This window comes from Hoplias malabaricus, chromosome 9 (genome assembly GCF_029633855.1).
Source record: "Hoplias malabaricus isolate fHopMal1 chromosome 9, fHopMal1.hap1, whole genome shotgun sequence".
Lineage (NCBI taxonomy): Eukaryota > Metazoa > Chordata > Actinopteri > Characiformes > Erythrinidae > Hoplias > Hoplias malabaricus.
In genome coordinates this window covers 35,091,014-35,111,023 of record NC_089808.1, presented here as the reverse complement: position 1 = coordinate 35,111,023, position 20,010 = coordinate 35,091,014, and the positions used below count along the sequence as shown (strand labels likewise).

General features: G+C 44.5%; 1 protein-coding gene across 2 annotated transcripts in view; it reads right to left on the bottom strand.

Annotated features, from left to right (window-relative positions):
• The window catches only part of plxdc2b (plexin domain containing 2b), a 182,407-nt gene that overhangs the window by 80,166 nt on the left and 82,231 nt on the right, over nt 1–20,010 (bottom strand). For both annotated transcript variants that reach the window (XM_066680888.1, XM_066680889.1), the window contains exons 3-4: nt 17,816–17,962; nt 17,151–17,220 (exon numbers count right to left, since the gene is read on the bottom strand). In XM_066680888.1, the coding sequence (XP_066536985.1) occupies nt 17,151–17,220; nt 17,816–17,962 (217 nt within the window). The remainder of the gene's footprint in view (nt 1–17,150; nt 17,221–17,815; nt 17,963–20,010) is intronic.

Genomic DNA, 20,010 nt, shown 5'->3' with positions numbered 1-20,010 from the left:
ACGAGTGTGTACATGTAAAGGACGAGTGTGTACATGTAAAGGAGGAGTGTGTACATGTAAAGGACGAGTGTGTACATGTAAAGGACGAGTGTGTACATGTAAAGGACGAGTGGGTACATGTAAAGGACGGGTGTGTACATGTAAAGGACGAGTGTGTACATGTAAAGGACGAGTGTGTACATGTAAAAGACGAGTGTGTACATGTAAAAGACGAGTGTGTACATGTAAAGGACGAGTGTGTACATGTAAAAGACGAGTGTGTACATGTAAAGGACGAGCGTGTACATGTAAAAGATGAGTGTGTACATGTAAAGGAGGAGTGTGTACATGTAAAGGACGAGTGTGTACATGTAAAGACGAGTGTGTACATGTAAAGGACGGGTGTGTACATGTAAAGGACGGGTGTGTACATGTAAAGGACGAGTGTGTACATGTAAAAGACGAGTGTGTACATGTAAAGACGAGTGTGTACATGTAAAGGAGGAGTGTGTACATGTAAAGGACGAGTGGGTACATGTAAAGGACGGGTGTGTACATGTAAAGGACGAGTGTGTACATGTAAAGAACAAGTGCGTATATGTAAATGACGAGTGTGTACATGTAAAAGACGAGTGTTTACATGTAAAGGACGAGTGCATATATGTAAATGATGAGTGTGTACATGTAAAGGACGAGTGTGTATATGTAAATGATGAGTGTGTACATGTAAAGAACAAGTGCATATATGTAAATGATGAGTGTGTACATGTAAAGGACGAGTGTGTATATGTAAATGATGAGTGTGTACATGTAAAGGACGAGTGTGTATATGTAAAGAACGAGTGTGTACATGTAAAAGATGAGTGTGTATATGTAAAGGACGAGTGGGTACATGTAAAGGATGAGTGTGTACATGTAAAGGACGAGCGTGTACATGTAAAGGACGAGTGGGTACATGTAAAGACGAGTGTGTACATGTAAAGGACGAGTGGGTACATGTAAAGACGAGTGTGTACATGTAAAGGACGAGTGGGTACATGTAAAGGACGAGCGTGTACATGTAAAGGACGAGTGTGTACATGTAAAAGATGAGTGGGTACATGTAAAGGACGAGCGTGTACATGTAAAGGACGAGCGGGTACATGTAAAGGACGAGCGTGTACATGTAAAGACGAGTGGGTACATGTAAAGGACGAGTGTGTACATGTAAAGGACGAGTGTGTACATGTAAAGGACGAGTGGGTACATGTAAAGGACGAGCGTGTACATGTAAAGGACGAGCGGGTACATGTAAAGGACGAGCGTGTACATGTAAAGACGAGTGGGTACATGTAAAGGACGAGTGTGTACATGTAAAGGACGAGTGTGTACATGTAAAGGACGAGTGGGTACATGTAAAGGACGAGTGTGTACATGTAAAGAACAAGTGCGTATATGTAAATGACGAGTGTGTACATGTAAAAGACGAGTGTTTACATGTAAAGGACGAGTGCATATATGTAAATGATGAGTGTGTACATGTAAAGGACGAGTGTGTATATGTAAATGATGAGTGTGTACATGTAAAAGATGAGTGTGTATATGTAAAGGACGAGTGGGTACATGTAAAGGACGAGTGTGTACATGTAAAGGACGAGCATGTACATGTAAAGGACGAGTGGGTACATGTAAAGAGCGAGTGTGTACATGTAAAGGACGAGTGTGTATATGTAAAGAACGAGTGTGTATATGCAGGATATGATATCAGCGACCAAAATAAATAATATTAAATAATGGTCAAATTTGTTAAAATGACTTGAAATGCATTCAAAAATAATAATAAACAATATTTATTTCACCTGAAAATGAGGCACTGATCACAGCCCCCAGACACGAGGCAGTAACTCACCCTGGACAGGAAGCCATCACAGGACATCACACACACACACCTGTGGGCAATTCCACAGAGCCAATCCACCTACCAACATGCCATTTATGGGCTGTGGGAGGATACCTGTGCGTCCGGAAGAAACCCACGCAGACACAGAGAGAACACAACAAGCTCCTCACAGACTAAACTCACTACTTTAACTTTCCAAACATCCATTGAGTGTTTAAAGGCTTGTGTTCTGTGTCCCCGATTCCATCAATTCCAAAAAGTTCAGTGGAATCGGGAGCAAACTGCAAACCTGAGAAAGAATGAGTGAGAGGACTTTTTGAAACCCTGCAGATCTGGATGCTCCATACAGTGATGTCAGCACTCCACTGGAACAGAGTGAAAAAGACAGATGCTGAAATAAGTTTTGTGGAAAGTTCTGGGTCTTGAAAATGCCATCGGAGAGTAAGAGCATGAGTGAATACACGCAGACAGAGCAGAGACTTAGAACTGCAGAAACCCTGATCCACTGCCAAGCAATTTACACATGCTAATACATTAATATAAACAATTCACACACACACACACACACACACACAGGAGCACTGAACACGCTGCAGGTTTTTATGTGAAGCTGATCTAGTGCTTTAGTCAACGAAGAAATATATTCCTATTACTCGCCCATAAACGCTGTGCTGTTCCTAAACACCATTCAATGAAATTGAATTCAGGGCCCATCAGGAAATAAACAAGCAATGAAAAGGACATTATGTATCAGATGAGAGTGGAATTGTGGTGAATAAGTGTGTGTGTGTGTGTGTGTGTGTGAGACAGAGAGAGTTTTGAGAGGTATTTAAATCCATTCAGATGGCTGACTCAGGTGTTCTGTCCAGCCTCACGTGGTACCCCCTCACATAAACGAGGCCACCGATAAATGACCATTATGAGTATGTTATATTTCTTTTTTATCATGCAGTCTTGAAAAATCAAAAACCTATTAACGGTCGTAAACCTGAACCCAGCCAGTATCGAATGGGTGAGAGTGGACAGAGGGAGATGAATAAATTAAGTGTGGTTTTCTGGAATTGACCCTAATCAGGACTGAACTATTCCAAGTCCACTCACAGTTACACTTCGTTTCCCTTGATCTGGATTCACACCAAATGAACCATTCATTTATTCATTATCTGTAACTGCTTCATCCAGTTCAGGGTCGCGGTGGGTCCAGAGCCTACCTGGAATCATTGGGCGCAAGGCAGGAATACACCCTGGAGGGGGCGCCAGTCCTTCACAGGGCAACATACACACACACATTCACTCACACCTACGGACACTTTGGAGTCGCCAATCCACCTACCAACGTGTGTTTTTGGACTGTGGGAGGAAACCGGAGCACCCGGAGGAAACCCACGCGGACACAGGGAGAACACACCACACTCCTTACAGACAGTCACCCGGAGGAAACCCACGCAGACACAGGGGAACACACCACACTCCTCACAGACAGTCACCCGGAGGAAACCCACGCAGACACAGGGAGAACACACCACACTCCTCACAGACAGTCACCCGGAGGAAACCCATGCAGACACGGAGAACACACCACACTCCTCACAGACAGTCACCCGGAGGAAACCCACGCGGACACAGGGAGAACACACCACACTCCTCACAGACAGTCACCTGGAGGAAACCCACACAGACACAGGGAGAACACACCACACTCCTCACAGACAGTCACCCAGAGGAAACCCACACAGACACAGGGAGAACACACCACACTCCTTACAGACAGTCACCCAGAGGAAACCCACACAGACACAGGGAGAACACACCACACTCCTTACAGACAGTCACCCGGAGGAAACCCACGCAGACACAGGGAGAACACACCACACTCCTTACAGACAGTCACCCAGAGGAAACCCACACAGACACAGGGAGAACACACCACACTCCTTACAGACAGTCACCCGGAGGAAACCCACGCAGACACAGGGAGAACACACCACACTCCTTACAGACAGTCACCCGGAGGAAACCCACGCAGACACAGGGAGAACACACCACACTCCTCACAGACAGTCACCCGGAGGAAACCCATGCAGACACGGAGAACACACCACACTCCTCACAGACAGTCAACCGGAGGAAACCCACACAGACACAGGGAGAACACACCACACTCCTCACAGACAGTCACCCGGAGGAAACCCATGCAGACAAGGAGAACACACCACACTCCTCACAGACAGTCACCCGGAGGAAACCCACGCGGACACAGGGAGAACACACCACACTCCTCACAGACAGTCACCTGGAGGAAACCCACACAGACACAGGGAGAACACACCACACTCCTCACAGACAGTCACCCAGAGGAAACCCACACAGACACAGGGAGAACACACCACACTCCTTACAGACAGTCACCCAGAGGAAACCCACACAGACACAGGGAGAACACACCACACTCCTTACAGACAGTCACCCGGAGGAAACCCACGCAGACACAGGGAGAACACACCACACTCCTTACAGACAGTCACCCAGAGGAAACCCACACAGACACAGGGAGAACACACCACACTCCTTACAGACAGTCACCCGGAGGAAACCCACGCAGACACAGGGAGAACACACCACACTCCTCACAGACAGTCACCCGGAGGAAACCCATGCAGACACGGAGAACACACCACACTCCTCACAGACAGTCACCCGGAGGAAACCCACGCAGACACAGGGAGAACACACCACACTCCTCACAGACAGTCACCCGGAGGAAACCCACGCAGACACAGGGAGAACACACCACACTCCTCACAGACAGTCACCCGGAGCGGGAATCGAACCCACAACCTCCAGGCCCCTGGAGCTGTGTGACTGTGACACTACCTGCGAATATAAATCTGCTATGCTTAGCATTCACCCTGTAACACTACCTATCCCTAACACACTACCTATCAGACCAATCAGTGTGAACACTGTGAGGAATATCTCAGTTTATGCCTGGCTTGACTGTTGACAGTTCTCAGGGCGTCTGTCTTGTTTTTGATGTTGGAAAGTGATAAGCACAAAATGCTACACGTTCCTCTGGCTGTCTCTCAATGTTAAGTGGAGTGAATGGACTGACAGTGGTGCTACCTACTACACTACATCCATCAGTACACTACACTGGTCACTACATTCATGTTCTAACTGAATCACACCAGAGCTTGTTTAGCAGGGGCCTGAGACTGACCTCCTGTTCATTTTGACTGGGCTTCGAATGGCAGCCTTCACTGTTGTTCTGACCAACCGCACTGCCACAGCAGACACAGCAGGGTTCAGCGGTATTTAAACCCAACATGGCAAGAGTGAAATCTCGCTTACGTTTGTCTCTAAAACAGCACACAACGGTCATTCAAGGGAACCACTGACAAATAAGTAGCCAATCAGAGGAAGTATCATGTTAAAGACCTGGGAGATTAAAACTGTGTTTTGAGAGTGAAGTTGCAATATTTTTAGGTTAAATCCTATTATCTTTTTAGATAAGATTCAAAATGTCTACAGATTAAACTCATGAGTCAAAATATCATACTCCTAGAGTCCAAATTCCTACAGTAAAAACACACAGCAGTGTTGCCCATGCATAAAAAAAAATTGCTATTTAGGGCTACAGTAAGATTTATATATATATGTATTTTTATCCAGTCCCTCACAGGGCGATATACACTCATACCTACAGAAACTTTTGAGTCGCCAATCCACCTAACATGTGTGTTTTTGGACTGTGGGAGGTAACCGGAGCACCCAGAAGAAACCTACGTGGACACAGGGAGAACACACCACACTCCTCACAGACAGTCACCCGGAGGAAACCCACGCAGACACAGAGAGAACACACCACACTCCTCACAGACAGTCACCCGGAGGAAACCCACACAGACACAGGGCGAACACACAACACTCCTCACAGACAGTCACCCGGAGGAAACCCACGCAGACACAGAGAGAACACACCACACTCCTCATGGACAGTCACCCGGAGGAAACCCACGCAGACACAGAGAGAACACACCACACTCCTCATGGACAGTCACCCGGAGAGGGACTCAAACACACAACCTCCAGGTCCCTGGAGCTGTGTGACTGTGACACTACCTTCAGTTATTCCACAACACCAACCAACAACCAACAACCTATAAAACACACTCACTCCAGCTTGAGTGTTTTGTCTGTACCTGTACATTTCTGAGCCTGCTTTCTCTCATGACACCAAAACCTTCTGAAGAGATAAAGTGAGGAGATAATCATCTTCACCCTGAAGTGCTCCTGTGGTATTTGTCTTTATCGTGGAGGGAGGAGGGGCGGAAGATAACACTGACCTCACTGCAGTCCACAAGACGTCTGGTTACCAGCATTGGGCCTTTTTGATTTTTCTAGTTTACTGTTGAATTCCCATCATAAGAATAGCTTCTCCTTTCTGAACTGGGGCTACAATGGGTTGCCAAGTTCATACACACCTGCTCACCCAATGCTTCTTCAGAGATATTAACAGGTAGTTTATCCTTCTTTGCTTCACTAACAGCTACTACAATTCTATGAATGCTGGAACATTTCAGTGTGGATTTGATGGAAACCAGTCACATGAGCATTAGATAAGCTCGGGTTCTGATGATGGATGGTTAGTTCTGGATCACAGACACTGCTCCAACTCCTCCCAAAGCTACAGAATAGATCCCCCTTGTGGTACATTCGGTAGAGGGGGGATTTTACACTTCTCCTGTTGATACTTGGCATTGAGCATAGTGACCCAAAGCTTGTGTGCAGCTGCTTCAGTGTCCTATTTCATCTCAGTCTTGTCTATAGAGGTTAAATAAGCTGTACAAAACTAGACCAGAGAGAGAGAGAGAGAGAGAGAGAGAGAGAGAGAGAGACTTTTATCTGTCTTCCTATTGCAACAGAGGAGGAAAGAACATTGTTTGTTTCATCCTTTTCGTTGTTCTTTTTTGCCTCAGCGCTGTCTTCTGCAAAAACACCCATCACATGCCTTTATTTACCCAGCGCTCCCTCCACCACTCACTCTTCCTCTGTACTATTCCCTGTGTTCTCATGTTTCATCTCTCTCTCTCTGCACACGATTCCCCTTCTTTTCCAATCCACACACACACACACAGAATGAGGAAACATGCAAATCCACAGACAACAGCGAGCGCACAGAAACACTGTGAGTGGGAGCGGTCTGGGATTAGAGGAAACACAAGGAGACAGAACCCAGAAAAGAGGCAGAATGGAATAGAAAGAGACATCTTCATAACAGAGAAACACACACTAACACACACACATCAGAAGATTACAGTAAGTGTGTGAGGGTGGTTGGCCTCATTAGATCCAGGCTAATATCTGGTTGTAGTCGTGATTTCCCTGTTCCTCAGCACATATATTTAGCCAACAGAGGTCAATATGCCCAATGCCCAATGTCAGTTAGAAGGGTATAAAGCCCACCAGCACTGGGCTGTACAGCAGCAAAACTGTCCTCTGTTGAATGTCTGTAAAAAAGAACTAATCATTCAACTTCAGTACACGACCTCATTAATGCTTTCATGGCTGAATGCCATCAAGTCCTCACAGCAGTGTTCCAGCACTTCGTCTAAAGCCTTCCCAGAGGAACAGAGGCTGTCACTGTAGGGAAAGGGGAACACCTACCAGTGAATACCCTTTATTTCAGATGAAAGGCTGGATGACAGTAGATGTCATCATCATCATTATCATCTTTTCCGCTTATCCATTTCACGGTCGCGGTGACAGTAGATGTGCATTCATTTTTTGAGTATACAGTGAACGTTAAGTGTAACACTGAAACATTGATTTATGGCTAAGAAAAATCATAGCAATGAGGAAAACAGCAATATTTCTTGCACATTTCAGAGACATTCTCTGTGCTTACACAATAATTAATAATACACCTGTTTTAAAATCAATACAATACACATTTGAAGTATTTAAAGATAATTAAGAGATGGGGCGGCACGTTGGTGCAGCAGGTAGTGTCGCAGTCACTTGTTCCAGGGACTTAGAGGTTGTGGGTTCGAGTCCCACTCTGGGTGACTGCCTGTGAGGAGTGTGGTGTGTTCTCCCTGTGTCTGCGTGGGTTTCCTCCGGGTGACTGTCTGTGAGGAGTGTGGTGTGTTCTCCCTGTGTCTGCATGGGTTTTCTCCGGGTGACTGTCTGTGAGGAGTGTGTGTGTTCTCTCTGTGTCTGCGTGGGTTTCCTCCGGGTGACTGTCTGTGAGGAGTGTGGTGTGTTCTCCCTGTGTCTGCATGGGTTTTCTCCGGGTGACTGTCTGTGAGGAGTGTGTGTGTTCTCTCTGTGTCTGCGTGGGTTTCCTCCGGGTGACTGTCTGTGAGGAGTGTGGTGTGTTCTCCCTGTGTCTGCGTGGGTTTCCTCCGGGTGACTGTCTGTGAGGAGTGTGGCGTGTTCCCCCTGTGTTTGCATGGGTTTCCTCCGGGTGACTGTCTGTGAGGAGTGTGGTGTGTTCTCCCTGTGTCTGCATGGGTTTCCTCCGGGTGACTGTCTGTGAGGAGTGTGGTGTGTTCTCCCTGTGTCTGCATGGGTTTCCTCCGGGTGACTGTCTGTGAGGAGTGTGGTGTGTTCTCCCTGTGTCTGCGTGGGTTTCCTCCGGGTGCTCCTGTTTCCTCCAACGGTCCAAAAACATTGGATTGGAGACTCAAAAGTGTCCGTAGGTGTGGGTGTGTGAGTGAATGTGTGTGTGTGTGTGTTGCCCTGTGAAGGTCTGGCGCCCCCTCCAGAGTGTGTTCCCGCCTTGCGCCCAGTGATTCTGGGTACGCTCCGGCCCCACCGTGACCCAGAACTGGATAAGCGGTTTCAGACAATGAATGAATGAATGAAAAATTAATAATTAAGAGATAAAGTATCTGCAGTAAAAGTGCCATTTGTAACAAAATAAAGTTCCTGAAGTAGAAGTGCTCAAAAATGTCTTTTTTGAGTCTTAAATCTAGTCAACAACCCTAAATATCTCTCCATGTTGCAGGAATACTATAAAATTATCCAATACATTTCTAGACATTTCTTTGATTGTGTTGAGTCATTTTATTTGATTGAGTAATTATTGCATTGGCCGATAATGAACATTCACATTCAACCACACATCTATGTGTTTGCGGACTGTGGGCAAATACCAGAGCACTGGGAAACACAGGGAGAACACACCACACTCCTCACAGTGACCCGAGGCAGGTATAAAGTCCAGAACCCTGGACAATTCCTGAAGCACCGTTGTGCTGCCCCTAGTTTTACTCAAAAAAAAAAAAAAGACCAATACTGACTAGATTTTAAACGATTCTCATGAATAAAACACCTTTTTTTGCAGCGTGTGTGGCAGAGAAACGCTGATTTGATAAAGGGAGTGATAAACGGGACTGACAAAGGATTTGATTGACGTTGAGATGATTTCATTAAAATGGGGCAGATTCTGAACAACTTGCATTGGTTGAGGACGGGGTTCATTCATCATTCATGGTTCAGATGAGTCATTTATTATTTAACACGGAAGGGAATGATGAATTGCAAGCAATAACTGAACAATGATCAGTGTTTATCAAAGGCTTTTACAATTATTGTTATTATATTCAAATATGTGTGTCATAACTAAATGAATACAATACTCGTACAAAAGAGAAACTCAAACACACAGCTCTTGCTTCATCACTATGGGTTATATCTTCGCCCACTGGGAGGATGTGTGTGTGTGTGTGGGTGTGATTAAATTTCTCATGCACTGGAGAACACTGGAGAGTCTGAAAACACAGGAGAGAATGATAAGAGAGAAAGAAGAGAAATGTAATTTACTGAAGAACAGCTACTCAATATCCAGTTCCCTGCACTGCCAGTATGGTACTATATATATATCTCTTAATGGATTCTTTAAACGGCCACAGTTCCAAGGAACATTTGTGTCTCTTCAAAACACCATAGTATGATTTTCATGAGCGGCCATTTTGAGTTGGATTAAAAACAAATGCGATTGCTACTGTAGATCTACTGTCCTGTCTGAACTGGTACGTGAAGCTGTGTTCAGAATCAAACATTTATTTAACTGTAGTATTGGAAAAACCACTAGGGACCAGGGACCAAAAAGCGAGTAGAGCTGTGTAGAGTACGGTACCATGCACTGGAAAACTACCATTAGTTAGGGAACATAATTGTACCATACTCTTTAGTAACTGTGGATATTTAGGTTGTGTTGATTTCATACGCCCCATTTCATCTGCAGGACTTCCCCTCTCCTTCTGGAGAAGAGAATGTAATGCACCTTTAGCTATGGACTTTAACACCACTGCTGCACGTTTAAAGGTACATTCACACTGTATTGTACCTTTAGCGACAAAAGTGTAAAGTAATGATTCTTTGGCTATTTATAAATCAATCCATAATCCTCCTCTTCCTGTGTTTATTTTGAAACGTATTTCCTCTCAGACTCTGATGCCACCACATTAACTGTCCTCAGTATGAGCACTGCCCACACACAAAGCTGAAAGGCTCCAGCTAAGCGATTTCTTTAACGCAGGCTTGATTTTAAAGTCACGTTCAGGCTTCTCCACAGCTATTTCAGAAGTCTGCTTTCTGCACAGTCCTCAGAAACTGCCATCCGAGTTTATCAACATCCACAGAGAGCATTTTATCACGATCTGTCACTTCAGTGGAGCTCAGTAAAGAAGGCTCCTGCCATCAGACACTGCCCATGACAGTTAAACCCAAAATTATTCATATCCATGCCAAGGTTTGTATTAAAGTGATTTTTTTTTATTTGACCAGTACGTTTTCTGCAGATTTTTGAGGAAATGCATAATATTCCTAAAGCTGCTGGTAATTTATACCTTATTTTACAGCATTCTGATCAACTATAAATTGAAACCAGCTGATGCAGTACTTCTCTAGTCAGTCACTAGACAATTGCAAATCATGGATAAAACCAAGGAGACTAGAGAGGACCTCTTGTTACAAGGATATAACCTTTAAAGCCATATCCAAAATGGAGTTGTTTGGACTAGTTGAAGCATTAACCTCAAGAACAGAATCCCTGCAGTCAAGCATGCTGGTGGGCATGTGATGTGTTGAGGGTATTTTATGTAATCTAGTGGATAAACCAGGCAACCTTTGTCAAAGTAAACACTGTGATCAGAAATGAGAATTACATTAAGATTCTGGAAGAAAACCTGCAGAAAAAAAAAAAAAAAAACTTTGGGCAGGATTGAGTCTCCCAACAAGACAGTGATGCAAAATATGAAGCCAACATGGTCAGGAAATGGTTAACAAAAAACAATATCTGTATTTTTGAGTGGCCCAGCCAGGATCCAGACATTAATCCAACTTAAAATCTGTGGAAGAATCTACAGACCAGAGCAATGGAACACCAGGAGACAAAGACCTTGTCACCAAAGGGGAGTGATTGCTGCCAGGACAAATCATAACTTTGCCATTGATTACTTTAAAAAAAACCTACATAGAAATAGTTATAATGTGTCATTTACATCTCTAGCACATTTACAGTTAACTGTATAAACACACAAATTAGCTAAGGGCCAACTGATATCAACATTATATGGCTGATATAAAACCAATTTTAGAAGCAAAACAAAACCCCCAAAACAATTCAGGTGAACCACATTACAGTCTAGATTTCCTCAGTAAGATCAATAGATTGGAGTCTCAGGTTTGGTGGCCTGCTGCCAGCTCAACTGTGATTTCAGCTTTTGATGCACACTGCAGCATTATATTCAGTTTTTGATAAATACATTTGTAATCACAATTCATACAAGGTATACCTACATTTCTAAATTCAGTTTGGCTGGCATTTATAGCTGCTGCAACACTGTCAGTTGTAAATGTATGTGTGTATGTAAGGAATATGAATGTTCTAAAGTACACAATAATGGAAATAATCATTATGTTGCTGGACAGATGTAATCTACTGTTACAGCTACACTTATTGGATCTGAAACATGTCAGGCCCAAGTACGTGTCCTTGTAGAACCCCATTAACTACACTACATGTCCACAGGTTTGTAGCCACCTGCTTGTTCAGGGAGTTTTCCCTCCATTGCTAGAACATATCAGTGAGAATATGATGGCATTCAGACATCGAACATTAGTGAAATCAGGTACTGGTGTTAGTTCCTTCACAAGGAGCTCTGGAGAACACTATAGGGATCTGCAGGCCAGTGCTGAGGGGGTTGATTCTTAACACTGACCCTGGACATGGTAATTTTAGGCTCATGTACAGCTGCTCTACAGCATCCCATTCAACTGGCAGTGCTTTTACTGAGATTACACAAATAGTGTCAGGAATGGGTGCAGATAAGTGTAGCTACGCTGTCTACAAACCTCTGGGCATGTAGTAGCTGTCCAAATGTCAACACTGAAGTCTGTAGATGTCTTTTAATCAGCAAATCAAATTCACCATGATTAGAATGATGGGGTACAGGAATACAGGAATCAGCTGTATCAAATACTTAAGGTGGATCAATGAAAACAAAGGCATTGTATTGACATCTGTCATGGAAGGTGTTGGCACAGGAAGAAAGAGAGGAACCAAGGAGCTAGAGAGGTGGCAGGTTGCTGCTGTCCAATAACCCTGAGCCTGAGCCTGCCAGAGGCTGGCCGACAGAGAGGAGAAGCTGACAGCTACTGTCAGAGACGCTGTGAATGGGAGTGATGTAAAGGGGGCTGGCTGGGAATGTGAGCTAAAGGGTTTGGTGAAAAGGCACCTTAAATCTTTTGATTTAAAGCATATATGGATTACATCCACAATTTTGGAGACCTGCTCATCCAGCATTTCTTCTGAAAGCCAAAATATATAGACCCTCTCCTGTGAAAATCAAATGTTTAACCTTGTTAGCATGTCTGGGTGGCTGTGTTTATATCCTAGAAGACGTTTCATGAGTGGAATAAGCAGTCGAAACCATGGCTGAGCTTTTCTGCTGTGAAAATGCAGTGTTCCAAAAGAAGTCTCAAACAGGCAGATGCAGACAGCCAGGGTTTTTGATGTAATAAGCCTAAGCAACCAATCCTATCCACTTGTGGTGTGGGGTTTGCAGGCAATTGGTGTTGGGGTAAGCGGAAAAAGCCACTTTAAAGGCGTTAGGGGACTTTTCTCTTTGAAATAATATGTCATACATAGCAAAATTAGGAGAAAATTTACCTTAAATTTACAACTTTATAACCATTGTGATGCATTGACCTGTAATAAGAGTCTCTGTTATTGTTACTCTGGGCTATTCACTATTCATTGATGACCTATTTTCACAATGAAATGTAGAAAATAAATGAATACAAATATTCATTTGAGGATGAGAACTATGACCAAATGTTTTGTACTTTTCACTTTTCAGTAATAAAAAATAAACAATAATGCCACAGTAAGATAAATGACCTAAAACAGAAAATTGCAGGGAAATATAAACAGAAAAATGCTCCTAACGTTTGTGGTTGTCAGGGCAATGAGAGCAGCCGGACAGAACAGTGACAAGGAATCATATCCTAAAGAATCGTTTCTCCCAGAATCGTCTGGGAGTCCCTTGTGTCAATGGTTGGCCAATGATTCAACAAAAAAGTGGCCAAATTCTTTTAATAATTTTGGGTGCTTTTAAAGGCAACATAAATTTAAGCTTAGTAAAAAATAATATAATACCCCTAAAATAGTAAAACATTTAAACATTCATGACTAAAATTAGGTTTATGATTTTTTTTAACTAAAATACATAAGACCTAAAAACTAAATCAAGATTGGAGACCAAAATTAACACTGTACTACAGAAACTACACAATGAGTGGTCGGAAACCATCCCTGCCCCTCTCTCCCTCCCCCTCCTCCTCTCCCATCAGTGCTGTAAAAGTGAATTACACACTACAACTCTAGGGGGAGCCCAGGTGCAAAAATACCAAATCGTACCCAGTGTTGCTTTAATTTTTAAAGGGTTAATCAATGACCAGCAGAGGACTTTTGGTATAATAGGTGGTTTCCCCCTCTACCGAAGGTCTGGTATTGCACAGGTGAAGATGTTTGGCTGGGATATATAGAAGAAGTGGAAAACTGGCCATGTCAGTGTCCATACGGTTATTAAAAGTTGGTCAGATGAAAGGTAATGGATCAGTGGTAAACATCCTCCTGTCCCAACTTGGTGGGAACCCGTTTAAGGCATAAAACTAGGTTCATGCATTAGAAATTCTTCCATAAACCCATACAAACACAAGTGGACTTCAGAGACAAGTATTAAATTATAATGAAGTAAGAGAAAAGTGCAGAATAAGGGCTGTTTGAACTCCACTGGCAGCTGGTAAACAGTGTTAGAACAGGCCTGGAGCAGTTGCTAGTGAAGTGTCTGCCTCCTACCAAGTAAAAAAAAAAAAAAAAAAAAGAGAAATGATGCTATCAGCTCTTGCTCCATAAACCTCCACATTCCAGCCTGGATTTAAGTCAGTGGCTCTTCAGTGTGGAGCCACTTAACTCTCCAGAACCTCAGAGGAACACATTATACCGCCAAAGATCTGTGGAAGGAGACACAAGCTCTTCCAACATTTCTTCTGAATGAAGGGTATCAGTGGTTGATTATTAGATTTAGAACTTCAGCTTATTTTAAAGGCATTGGAACATGACTCAATCACTCAGTCAGAGAAACCCTGTGGCCAGTGTCTGTAGCCAAACATTGAGCATAGAGACCTGATGCATGGCTGTCCCAGAAGGTCCCATTTCAATGCCTGCGTTTCTGTGCAGATTATACAAGTGGTGCATGTGTATTTAAACATCTGTGTCCTCAATGTGTGCCCTTTAACATTCTAAATCCACTAATTACAAAGGGTGTCTGGACATATATACTCATTCTTTAATTCATTCATCTTCATCTGCAAGATAATGGATTCATTATGATGATTCATTATCTGGAATCATTGGGCGTAAGACAGGAATACAACCTGGTGGGGGCGTTTGTCACACCTCTCACACAGCACTCACACAGTCACACCTAAGGACACATTTGAGTCACCAATCCACCTACCAACGTGTGTTTTTAGACTGTGGGAGGAAACTGGAGCACCCGGAGGAAACCCACTTAGACACAGGGAGAACACACCACACTCCTCACAGACAGTCACCCGAAGGAAACCCACACAGACACAGGGAGAACACACCACACTCCTCACAGACAGTCACCCGGAGGAAACCCACGCAGACACAGGGAGAACACACCACACTCCTCACAGACAGTCACCCGGAGGAAACCCACACAGACACGGGGAGAACACACCACACTCCTCACAGACAGTCACCCGGAGGAAACCCACACAGACACGGGGAGAACACACCACACTCCTCACAGACAGTCACCCGGAGGAAACCCACGCAGACACAGGGAGAACACACCACACTCCTCACAGACAGTCACCCGGAGGAAACCCACGCAGACACAGGGAGAACATGCCACACTCCTCACAGACAGTCACCCGGAGGAAACCCACACAGACACGGGGAGAACACACCACACTCCTCACAGACAGTCACCCGGAGGAAACCCACACAGACACAGGGAGAACACACCACACTCCTCACAGACAGTCACCCGGAGGAAACCCACGCAGACACAGGGAGAACATGCCACACTCCTCACAGACAGTCACCCGGAGGAAACCCACGCAGACACAGGGAGAACACACCACACTCCTCACAGACAGTCACCCGGAGGAAACCCACACAGACACAGGGAGAACACACCACACTCCTCACAGACAGTCACCCGGAGGAAACCCACGCAGACACAGGGAGAACATGCCACACTCCTCACAGACAGTCACCCGGAGGAAACCCACACAGACACGGGGAGAACACACCACACTCCTCACAGACAGTCACCCGGAGGAAACCCACGCAGATACAGGGAGAACACACCACACTCCTCACAGACAGTCACCCGGAGGAAACCCACGCAGACACAGGGAGAACACACCACACTCCTCACAGACAGTCACCCAGAGCAGGACTCGAACCCACAACCTCCAGGCCCCTGGAGCTGTGTGACTGCGACACTACATGCTGCACCACTGTGCCACCACCATGTTTATACTGTACTACTCTATACACAAAGAGTCAGTCGACAAACACAAACAACACACGTTTCCATTTCATTCAGCACAAACAAAATAGAAGTAAACAAATGAGAAGAACAGACAAACACACCTGACTGTGTGTCTACACTGTCATTGATTACAGAAGCCAATATGACAGAACATCACCTATTCATGCCCATCTGCTTATACGCAGTCAAACAGATAACTAATCAATAATTCATTTCTCTCCCGCTCACACAGAATACAGAAAGAAGTGGGATAAATGCTGCTCCAGAAAAGACAAAGGCACACACACACACGCACACAAACAGTCTATTAAGTCATGACACATAGAAACAGGCCAACTCTGTTGTAGCACCAAAAACCCTACATCACCACACAGAACCCTAAGCCCACATTTAGAGCACATACCAAACCTCCACATACTCTCACAAACAACACAAACAGAAAGAGGTAATCTCCTGTACACCAAAGTAGACAGGAAATGGCTACCATTGGTAATTAATGGTACACCCCAGTAAAATTCCCAATGGTTATTGGTCAATGGTCAATGTAGGAACAGTCTCCCAGACACAGCCCATCACAAGTAACATGGGTTTGTGTCAGGGGAAATATGGCACAGAGACGGAGTCACGGTGTAGTGCCCAATCTCACCTCCCTGTCCTGATCACCCTCCAAACCCGGGGAGGCGAAATCAGGATGGGGTGGTGAAACAGGGCAATACACCGGAGCTCCTGAAGACTGTGAACTGAGCTAATGAGCTAAGTGAGGGTCGTAGTCTTGTAAACACATTTGTGTAAACACATTTCCACCTTAACTGGTGTTAGACGAGTGCTTAAAAGTTCTGAGCCTCTTTGTACCTCAAACAGCGCATTCTGCTACCAGTGATAACATTAAATTCCACCTTAAATGTGTTAATGTGTAAATGACTTTAATGCTAGTCACTAGAAAAACAAAATAATAATAAAATAAAATCATATTTTACCGCAATCAAATTCCCTGATGCTGGGTTTATTCCAAACATTTCAAACTGCAGAAAATAACAGGAACTAAAGCACAAAAGCTCAAGGCAGTGTATTTGTTTTAATCCCTGATCATTTACAGATGACTGATTTGTTTTTAAGACCATTAAAGGGAGTTTGTACGCACTGATGTCTGCAGAAACACAGAAGAACAGCTCTGCTGCACTTACCTCCTGTTGCCACAGTGATCTCCCTCAGAGAATGCCCATAAAAGGGGAAGTCAAAGGAAAGGTTGACCCGCTGTGGGGGCAAAAATACAGAGAAATGAAAAACAGCACTGCGTAAGGATTACAAATGAGACGCTGAGACATAGATTAGTGAGCAAGTGTTAGAGGGACACAAAACAAACAGAGAGCGAGGGACTAACAGAGGGGAAGCCCACATACCCACTCCGTGAAGCAATGCAGTGGTCAGCTGATTCTGAGTTAATGAGCAGATGTGACTTTGTGGCTGAGGTGAGTCTGTCTGCGGAGGTTTGTCTTGTTTACTGAGGATAATGTGCTTAGTGTGCTCAGTGGATATTGTTGTACGCTGCTTTAATGTCACTCTAATGTAGTTAATCCACTACATTCCCAAATAATTAAAATAAACCAAGACTCTTTCACAGTGTGCTATACACTTCATACACTTACATCTGCCCAGGCTACACCACAGGTGACTGAATTATTCCTTCATTCATTCATCCATCTACACTTATGTGGTTGTATATAGATGTGTTGTCTTTGTGCCTGTATAATCCATTTGTTTATAGGTGTGTGTGTGTGTGTGTGCAGTGGCATGTGTGGGTGAGTGTGTGTCCGTATAGGAGCGTGTGTGTATGTCTCACTCTCCTTACCGCTGCTTGTCTGTGTGTGTTGGACAGAATTCCGTGGATCTTCACCTTCTCCTTGTCCATCTGGTCAATGTTTACCCATAATTCCTTGCTCATGGGGTCAGAGGGGCCATAGGTTTTGGACGTGTAGTAATTGTGGTCTGTGTCCTCCTGCAGAGAGAGAGGCAGAGAGGAAGGGAGGAAGAGAGGGAGAGAGAGAGAGAGAGAGAGAGGCAGAGAGAAAGGGAGGAAGAGAGAAAGGGAGGAAGAGAGAGAGAGAGAAAGGGAGAGAGAGAGAGAGAGAGAGAGAGAGAGGCAGAGAGGAAGGGAGGAAGAGAGAGAGAGAGAGAGAGAGAGAGAGAGAGAGAGAGAGAGGCAGAGAGAAAGGGAGGAAGAGAGAAAGGGAGGAAGAGAGAGAGAGAGGAAGGGAGAGAGAGAGAGAGAGGCAGAGAGGAAGGGAGGAAGAGAGAGAGAGAGAGAGAGAGAGAGAGAGAGGCAGAGAGAAAGGGAGGAAGAGACAGAGAGAGAGAGAGAGAGAGAGAGAGAGAGAGAGAGAGGCAGAGAGAAAGGGAGGAAGAGAGAGAGAGAGAGAGAGAGAGAGAGAGAGAAATAAATGAGTTCCCTCTACAGAACTGAGTGTTTTTCAGTGGTGAGTTCAGAGGTGTCAGAGCTGGCCCAGACCACATATGGGGACCATCACAGAGGTCTCTGAGGACTGGAGCACAGAAAGACTGGGGTTTTAAATTAGAGCTTAGAGCTGAGAAGGGGTAGGCTACAAAGTCACATTGGAAGCATTAATACAATATTTAATCAAAAATATTACAAATTTAAACAGTCCACAAAATCCCAAATATATTTAGGCTGTTTTCAGCTCATTTACACCACAATAGCTTCAGGTCTGAAATGAATGATGTTCAACCATGGTACCACCAACTACAGTGCCAGTCAAACGTTTGAGCATGTGCTCATTCAATTGTTTTTTTTTTTTTGTTTTATTACTTATATAGTGATATATTGTAAACTAATTCTGTCACTGCATTAATTCAGCCACCGTGACCATGAATTGGATTAAGCAGCATGGAACCTTACATTTCAGTGTATTTTTCCGTTACAGTGTTGATATCTTCAATGAAGGAAAAAAATAAAAAAATAAACATTGAAAGGGCTGTGTTCAGATTGGAATTGACACAGTTTTAGACACAGATAGGGAAAGTCTCTAGTTCAGGCAGATTCTCAGACAATGCTGAATGTGCAGAATTCCAGCCAATCAGGATAGTGAGAGATCGGAATTGTCTGATTTTCATTCATTCATTGTCTGTAAGTGTTTATCCAGTTCAAGGTCGCGGTAGGTCCAGAGCCTACCTGGAATCATTGGGCGCAAGGAGAGAACACACCCTGGAGGGGGCGCCACACACACATTTAGTCACACCTACGGACACTTTTGAGTCGCCAATCCACCTACCAACATGTGTTTTTGGACCATGGGAGGAAACCGGAGCATTCGGAGGAAACCCACACAGAGCCACACCCACCTGGAGTCTTTACTAGGGCGCTACTAGGATAAAGTCCAGGTAATGTCCGGGACAATCGCTGTGTGGGGCTGTGTTCACACATACAGCTCCTCTGGGTAAACTATGAAACATTTATGGAGTAGTGAAAGGGGTATTGGTGAATAAATACAGTCTATATGCACTCTGCGGTTGCTGTTCTTGGACATTGCTTACGTTGGACATTGGAATTAACACTATTAATGGCCTTTTGTTACCTTTCAGCACAGAGTGAAATATAGCAAATTTTTGTGCTATTAATCAGCTCTGTTTCATCCAAATAAAATGTTTGGCCAATTGTATGTTTCAAAATCAGTGCATTGAAATTGGCTAAAAAAACCACCAGCTTCTGTCTATAGCTTCTTTTTTAGCTGGGGAGGCATGGTGGTACAGCAGGTAGTGTCGCAGTCACACAGCTCCAGGGGCCTGTCTATGAGGAGTGTGGTGTGTTCTCCCTGTGTCTGTGTGGGTTTCCTCCGGGTGACTGTCTGTCAGGAGTGTGGTGTGTTCTCCCTGTGTCTGCTTGGATTTCCTCCAGGTGACTGTCTGTGAGAAGTGTGGTGTGTTCTCTCTGTGTCTTCGTGGGTTTCCTCCGGGTGACTCTCTGTGAGGAGTTTGGTGTGTTCTCCCTGTGTCTGCGTGGGTTTCCTCCGGGTGACTGTCTGTGAGGAG